General features: G+C 36.3%; 1 protein-coding gene across 2 annotated transcripts in view; it reads left to right on the top strand.

Moving 5' to 3' along the window:
• The first annotated feature begins 958 nt into the window (after positions 1-958).
• slc12a5b (solute carrier family 12 member 5b) overlaps positions 959-8,743 on the top strand; it is a 70,355-nt gene continuing 62,570 nt past the window's right edge. For both annotated transcript variants that reach the window (XM_073818665.1, XM_073818664.1), the window contains exon 1: positions 959-1,086. In XM_073818665.1, the coding sequence (XP_073674766.1) occupies positions 1,032-1,086 (55 nt within the window). In that variant the 5' untranslated portion in view covers positions 959-1,031. The remainder of the gene's footprint in view (positions 1,087-8,743) is intronic.

Raw genomic sequence — 8,743 nt, 5'->3', positions numbered from 1 at the left:
ATTCAACTTAAAATTTTAAGGCAGCAGGGTAACAAATTATTTTAAGTTTGCTCAACAAATTGTGTGTTTGTTTGTTTTACAGTGTGCTTGTCTAGCTGGTTACAAAAAACATGTATTAACTGACCAGCATTTCTGGTGATTTTTTTTTTTTTAATATATATATACATCTTTTTGTTTGTTTGTTTTTTGAGCTTGGGACCATCATCTAAAATAAATCATGTGCGACAAACAGTTCTGCTCTTTTCAACAAGAAAAGGGCAAAAATATAAATATCTCAAGCTTTTAGACTTGCAAATGGAACTTGCATTGGACTTGCAAATTAGCAACACCCAGAACAGATTAGCAACTGCATAGCAACACCTTTGCAACCACTCAGAACAGCCATATCAACATGTTTAAATCCACTCAGAACGCCTCAGCAACAACCTAGCAACCAGCCATTATACCACTCACATTTCCAAAAAATACAATTCCAGATTTCTAAAAATACAAACCCGAAAATGCAATTACAGCTCATTTGGGTGGTGAGAATGAAAGCTACTGTAGTAAACCACAAGATTTTGTATCTTTCTGAAATGAACATAGACATGGTGATGACAGAACGGTCAATGTAAGCAAAGACAATTCCTGATCACTGCATTGTGAATATAATAGTTAGACACAGGCAGCCTGTGGTTGCGTAGCAGAGAGAAGCAGCGAGAGAGAGAAAGAGAGAGACGACATGCTGTGTGAGTGTTTGAGAGAAAAAAAAATGTGCTCTTAAGCATTCCATCATTTACGTCCCTGCAGCCTCTCTCTGTCCCCCCAACCCCTCCTCCTCCTCCTACAGAGAGAGAGAGAGTCAATACGCAGAGAGGACTCCAGTCTGCTGGAGCACAGCACTGCTCGCTTTCTTGAGAGGAGAGAGGCAGAGAACCACAAGCCTTCTCCTCCTCCCCAATCATCCGTGTGAGGCTGGTACACGCGTTGGCTGGTGGACACAGCAGCAGCAGCGTTAGCATTAGCAGGGGATCTGTGCTCGAGCTTTCAAAATGCTCAACAACCTCACCGAATGCGAAGAGGGCGATGGGGGACCCAACAGTCAGGGTGAGTGGACTGATCCTGCAACAGCTATTGGGAGTGAGTGAGTGTGTGTGTGTGTGTGTGTGTGTGTGTGTGTGTGTGTGTGTGTAGAGGATGAGCAAATGTGCCTTTTTACCGGTCACTGGTCATGGTACCTGTGTGTGTGTGTGTGTGTGTGTGTGTGTGTGACAAATCATGCACCAGTGACTGATAGCTGCTTGTCAGTGTGTGTGGGAGATACAAGATGTCAGAATAGGAGTGCAAATATTCTTGTACTCTCATAATCAGTGATGGTTTTGTGTTTGTGGGTGTGTATGTGGCAAGGAAGCATTCAAAGGAATGATACGGTTGGAAATTTTGTTTTATATGTGTGTGTGTGTTAGTGTGTATGCAGCTTTGGCAAAGGCTTGTGCTGCAAGGTTGCTGTGAGGAGAATGATAATGCTTTCTGTGTCTGTCTGAGGAAGTACAGACAGCAGTGTAAGTGTGTAGATTTTCACATGCTAAGAAAAGTACAAAAATAGTCCAGTTTTTATACACTGAAAAATGTGTAATTTAATTGATTTTATTCAAAAATGTATATTTTTTAATCTAATCATTACATTAATACACCCTTTAAAAGTTTGTAAAAAATACAAGCAATAAGTAATATATAAGTAATATTAATAACCTCTTATATTTAAAAAAAATAAAAAATACACATAAAAATATAAATAAATTATAAATATAAAATATATTTTAAGTAGAAATTAATTAAAAATACAAATTAAATTGAATATATATATATATATATATATATATATATATATATATATATATATATATATATATACATACATAACCTAGATACCTGAATTTATACCAACAGTACTTATTTTTATTGATTAAATCAGATAGAAGTATCTCTTTAAGCTAACAATTGCTGGTTACCATTTTTACAATGTATGAAGGAATTTCCCGTATTATTTGTTTTTACAGGCATTTTACCCATATTTTGACTTGCGCATTGCTTTTAGGGTTAAAATTAACATAAAATGTTTGTTTTTTTTTACAATGTAGATGACAAGCTCAGGCTCTTCTGCTTGTCTGTCCTTTTCTCAGTCTGTCGCTCTGTTGCTTAATCTTATTTCGTTTCCGCAGGCGGTGGATTCAGCTCCCTGTGTCTTAGATCCTTGGGAATAATTGGAATAATTGGAGCGTTGTAACAAAAGCAGACCTTTGGTGCATTATATGTCGTTAACCTCTCTGAAAAGGGGAAGGGGGTCTTAAATGCAAGATCTCGGGCTCTTAAAGAGCTTCGTGCCTACAGGTACAGTCCGTGAGAGAGGAATTAAATTAGCTTGCACCTGACCTCTTCTCGAATGCGTTCTTATCAGCCCCCTGCAGTACAGCAGAACCTGCGCTTGTTGAGAGTGCTGAAGCGTTTTGTGTGTTTCACACACATTACAAATTATGGCAGTTGAGCAAATAGCTCTCTTATTAAATGCACCGTGGTATACAGTAAGTGTCATGATTGGATTGCAGCGGTTGTAGCAGAGACGCTGTCCGTGGTGCTGAAATGGATGCTGATTGAGCTGCTGGTGTCAGTGGAGCTCTCCGTGGTTCTGAAACAGCACGCACTGTGAATGCAAACCCATTCTAGGCCCTCTGTCGCTGACGGACTGATCTGTTTCGTGTAGACATGAGTGGAGCTGGCTGCAGACTGCTGCAATATAGCTTTTGCTTCTTTTCAAAGGGTTTCTCCCTCTCTCGCTCTCTCTGCTTCGCTTCCTTCAAAGTCCAATGCTGCCCTGGATTCTCTCTCTCTCTTCCTCCCATCAGGGGGTAGGGACAGTACTGCAGTGGTGCTAATGCCTATTTGGTCATAAAATTCATGCTTGGAAGCTCACCAGCTAAAGCTGTCCCCAAACAGTCTTTTTCTGTCATTTTTATTTCAGGGGAAATACAAAGCAATACGCAGCAAATTATTCATTTTTACTGTAATTATTCTGTCTAGTCATGTTTGTCTGTTTCCAGACCAATTTACCCTTGTACAGTTTTCTACACAGACTTATGTATCAAATCTCATATGGGTCATATTTTTAAAGGGATAGTTCACCCAAAAATGTAAATTTTGTCATTAATTTCTCATCCTAATGTCGTTCCAAACCCATTTATCTTTAGAACACAAATTAAGATTTTTTTTCTTATGAAATCCGAGAGCTTTCTGAGCCTGCATAGACAGCAATGCAACTGACATGTTCAAGGCCAAGAAAGGTAGTAAGGAATAAGGAATAAGTTGAAATAGTCCATGTGACATCAGTGGATCAACCATAATGTAGAACGTGTTTGACATGCGTTCATGAGAGTACCACAACGCATTAATGTTAATTAATGTTAATGTTAACAAAAACTATGGCGGAAAAATGTTCGTTGATGAGATTTTTTCCCATGACGAAGACGAGACAACAATCAGGTCAATAAACGATAACTATGACTATATCAACATAAAAATTTCATTGACGAAAAAAGACAAGACTAAAATGTATTCAAAAAATAAAAATCTTACCAAAATCTCTTTTTATTTTCGTCAATAAAGGAGACAAAACATTATTGCGGACTGCTGTACACGCCTCTTCTACGCAAGCGTTGATGTGTGCGGTTGCCAGATATAAAGAGTTTAAATCACTGAATCAGAGCTTCTCTGTTACAAGGATTTAAACTATGTGCCACTGAATGCTTGAATCTGATTGGCTGACAAACATTGGTGTGCATTTTTTCAGGGAAACGCACAGCGAATGTAGTTCCAGGCAGCTCTTGACCACATTACATATCTATATCTCTTCGCGAAATGATTTCAGTTATTTCAAAGGTCCTTACAGCCTAAAACAGCAAAACAGTCAAAGCCCACAATGACACTGGTCAAACCAATAAATACAGTAAACAATAGGATAAAAACAACAGATTATTTCTGTTTTAGCCACAAAATTAAGTTTTATTATGTAAGGAAAGCACATACTCTATTTCTCCCACTATCCCTTACAGACGCACACACATACAGTTTGCACACACGTTAACATACACGCTTATGTTGTTAGCACTGCTCTGACGATGAACAACTACATGACATTTTTCACAAGCGAGATAACAATGGCATGGTCCTGAAGAAAATAAACTTAAAGTTTCCCTATTAGCAGAGATGCTGCTGCCAATCACTTTTGAGATACGCACAGACTAACAGAGGTAATACACAAGCTTAATCTCTCTCTCTCTTTCCGTCTATCTGTCTAAACTTCATTGTTAACTGCATTATTCTGCTATCAATGGCTCAATTGTCATTATTAGGTCTAAAATGACGTTTTGGAAATAGCAGCAGAGGTGTTGGATGAGCTGCGTAAAAAAATTAATCCTACTCACAACAGCGTTTTAAGGACAAAAACAGGACAAATGTCTTGAAATATATTATCTGATTGATGTCTTGAGGTGTCGTAACCGTAGTATAAGCGGAATAATTGACTTAGGTTGGTTGAATTCTTCAAGAATTATGTGCATAATTTATAAGAATTTAACGGCCTGTCGTCAATTATTCCTTGCATATTTTCTGCTTTGCTTATTTTTGCAGTCTGGCAACCACACAACCATCACTCTTCATTGTAGAAGTGCCACCGATGATTGACTAAAACTAGACTAAAATTATTTAGATTTTCTTTGACTAAAATTAGACTAAAATGCTGAGACTTTTAGTCGACTTAAACTTGATGAAAAATAAAATAGCATAAGGTTGACTAAATATGCTAAAAACTAACAAGGACATTTAACACTGGACCGAGAATAGCATCTGTGTGCATTCCTCTGTTTGCAAACAAAGTGCAGCACATCTGGGTTCTATGTCAGAAATGCGAAATGTGCTATCTCTAAGTTTTGCATTCTTTAAAAAAATAGCTATCAAGAATTGCACTTAAAGTAATTTTCTTGCAATCATGCAGACAATAAAAACAAGTTTGGCGGTAAATATGTCATTTCCCCCACTATCACCATCTGACAGCATTTTAAAATTCACAGACTTGTCAGCTTTATGAACTTTCAGTGGGGAGAATGTCATTATATTCCCTAAAGATTTGTCAGTTAACAGGCAAGCTGCACTGTGTGTAATGCTGACTTCTGTGAACAGCTAGGTTTGATAAACATGCCATCAGCGCTTATATGTTATTACCAGTCACAAGCTTCAGTAGCTTCACAGATAATGTGCGTTCTAATGCAGTTACATCACTCGTAACAGCCTGGCGCACTGGATCGTTTCGGACCTAAGGTGCTTTCTCTCAGTGGATAATAAGGTTTGAGATTGCATTATGACACCTGTGATCTTTGGCATTTGTTAGCAGTGAAGAAGGCTGGACTAGATTAGTTGAGAAATTGGATGAGAGGCAGAAGGAAATTGATTGTTGATCGACTTTAGGGGAGCAAATAAAGAGCCTGTGATATCACGACTCCAAATTATACACACGTCTGTGAGCAGTGCCAAAGATATCTTGTCTCACCATAATTTGAGCAGGTTCTGTTTAAAGGCATTAAAGAGAGTGCACGCAAAAATGAAAATTATGGCATTAATTGCTCATCCTCATGTTGTTCCAAAACTGTAAGACCTTCGTTCATTTTTAAAACACAAATTAAGTTATTTTTGATAAAATCCAAGAGCTTTCTAAACCTGCATAGAAAGCAGTGCAACTGACATGTTTAAGGCCCAAAAGGTAGTAAGGACATTGTTAAAATAGTCCATGTGACATCAATGAATGAATGAATTATATATACTGCAATATAAGAAGGAGAGCATAGGAAGATAGAAAAAAATGTGTTCTGTGAAGAGCGTACGGTGATGGCTGTTTGTCCTTGTGGTGAAGTCTCAGGTCAAATGCACATCAGGCCAGATGGCACAGACCTGTTTTAACAGCCGCGGACACATTAAAACATAACAGGACCACCCTAAATTAGGAACATCTAGAGCACTAGCTGTCCTCAAAAGCCATACAGACACTAACAGAACAAGAGAGAACTATTTGTTCTTCACCAAGCTTAATAGCTTAGTCATTGCCATAACCAGAGCCAACGATTTCTACCTAACATGACTCTTAAAAATTATTTTTGACTTGATAAAACCAATTTAAATGCATGTTAAAGTTCCCTTACAAAACACTTTGCAGGCAAACACAGTCATCATCATAATGCCATGACGCACTCTCTCTTTGAGAAAAAAAATTAGCTGCCAGAAGCCATAAGTTATGTCAAAACATACAGTATTCATAATGTCGTAATACTCCACTTTTGCATAAACCCTGACTATGAATCCAGCAATGCATTCTGCTGTATTATAAAGTGTTCCATTCAATGCTACCTCATAAACTGCTAGTAAATACTATTACAGTTCACTGCAGGCTATTCATAACTTTGGCATTACCTTAATAAAGACAGAACATAATGTTACTGGATTTGTTGTAAGGTTTTAATCAACACTTCATGTGTTAACAACAGCTACTCTCAGCCAATCAACTCCCTGCATCTTGAGCTCGTGGTGTGAGTGTTTGATAGACAAGCTGCCACAATCATGACAAGCAACAAAAAGGCAAGCAAGAAAAATGTATTTCCTGTCAGCTCATTGCTTAGATCCATGCAGAGACTGTGTCAGATGCTTATGAACAAACATATCTTTGGGTGGCTTAGCTCTGAGCTATTGTATTCATTGACAAGTAGACTGTTGTGATAATTGCGTGAGATTTATCTTTTAAGAACGTCTGGTTATGTTTACATCATTTTAAAGTCTCAGTTATATTTTTACTCAGCTCTGTCTTTAATAACAGCTAAATTGATACATTTTGAATTTTTAGGCTCATGTGACATTCACAACTGAATTAGTTATGTTTTAGATAGTAAGCATTCAATTTCGAATGTAAAATATTTACATATCAGGAAATAAACATAATTGCAAGCATATTTTGTGGTGTAGGTGTGTAGTTCGTGTGTTTTAGGGTCAGGGGGATGTAGTTCTTATGTAATTGTGGCAGTGTAGTGAGTATTATGTCACTGCAAAAGACCATGCATTATATAAGAATATTTCCCTAATGCCACATAAAGGATTTTTATATGCCCTCCTGTAATCCTGCTGATGTATTTGCCCTTGATGGATGGTTTTGTTAAGTTGTCGTGGCCAGCTGTCTCTGGCAGGTGCCTGGGAAGCCATTTTAGGGTGAGAGGCTGTGAGGTGAGACATGCATAAGAAATAACAGCAACAACAGTCTAAAGAGAGAAAAGAGGAGTTGAGACTTCATGCAGTGTAGAAGTTATAATAAGGTTAATCACATGTTGGTTAAATGCTGTTCTGTTAAGACGCTAGTTCGTTATTAAAAAAAAAAAAAACCTGCTTTATGTAACAAGGAGCATCATGCACAGAATCTTTTTGAAGAGGCGCCAGTGAGAATCCTGCCACTTCATCCAGTGATTACAAGAAATTATAGTTTGGTGGTTATACTTTCGTTGGGTATAAAAGAGACCTAAGTTTAAAGTGTGATATTGTGTTTATACAACATTTCGATGGCATAAGTGTCTTTAAAAGCTCTCTTGCAAACTACTTTCTTCCGCCATGAATTTAAATCTAAGTTTGACAGTTTAACAGCTGAGCCCAAGCCTCCGTTACTATTTCGAAAACATACAAAGGCAGCGCTCTGATATGCAGAATTAAAGTTACATAAAATGATGAGATTTTGCCCTCAGCCAAAACTATTTGCTCTGAAACAAATAATAGATTAATGAGACCAAAGATGGCCTGTTAGATTTATTCCAAACAAATTATTTCTCATGTTTAACCACTATAGAGACATCAGAGCCAGCGGTAAATTCCAGAAGATATGGCCCGAGGTAAGGCTGCTTTTGGCGGGTTCATGAGTGCTGAACTGCCGCTGACACCCTGGAGCTCACATCGCCGAAAACATTAAAGCAAATTTGCAAAAAGACTTCATTAACAAACTGCATATTTGAAGTCTAAATAAGTACATTCTCACCTAAAAAAATACATTCCTTGACACAAAAACAGTATTAAATGTGACCCTGGACCTCAAAACTAGTCATAAAGGTACATTTTTTAAAGTTAAGATTTATACATCATCGGAAATCTGAATAAATAAGGTTTCCATTGATGTATGGTTTGTTAGGACAATATTTAGTCGAGATACAACTATTTGAATATCTGGAATCTGAGGGTGCAAAAAAATCAAAATACTGAGAAAATCGCCTTTTAAAATTTTCCAAATGAAGTTCTTAGCAATGCACATTACTAATCAAAAATTAAGTTTTGATATATTTATGGTAGGGAATTTATAAAATATCTTCATGGAACATGATCTTTACTTAATATCCTAATGATTTTTGGCATAAAAGAAAAATCTATAATTTAGAGCAAATATACAAATATACCCATTCTACTGAAGACTTGGTCAAGGGTCAAATATATATATATATATATATATATATATATATATATATATATATATATATATATATATATATATATATATATATATATATATATATATATATATATATATATATATATATATATATATATAATATATATATATATATATATATATATATATATATATATATATATATATATATATATATATATATATATATATATATATATATATATATAT

This window comes from Garra rufa, chromosome 15, assembly GCF_049309525.1.
Source record: "Garra rufa chromosome 15, GarRuf1.0, whole genome shotgun sequence".
Lineage (NCBI taxonomy): Eukaryota > Metazoa > Chordata > Actinopteri > Cypriniformes > Cyprinidae > Garra > Garra rufa.
The sequence above is the reverse complement of the archived record's forward strand: the minus strand, read 5'-3'. Positions and strand labels throughout refer to the sequence as shown.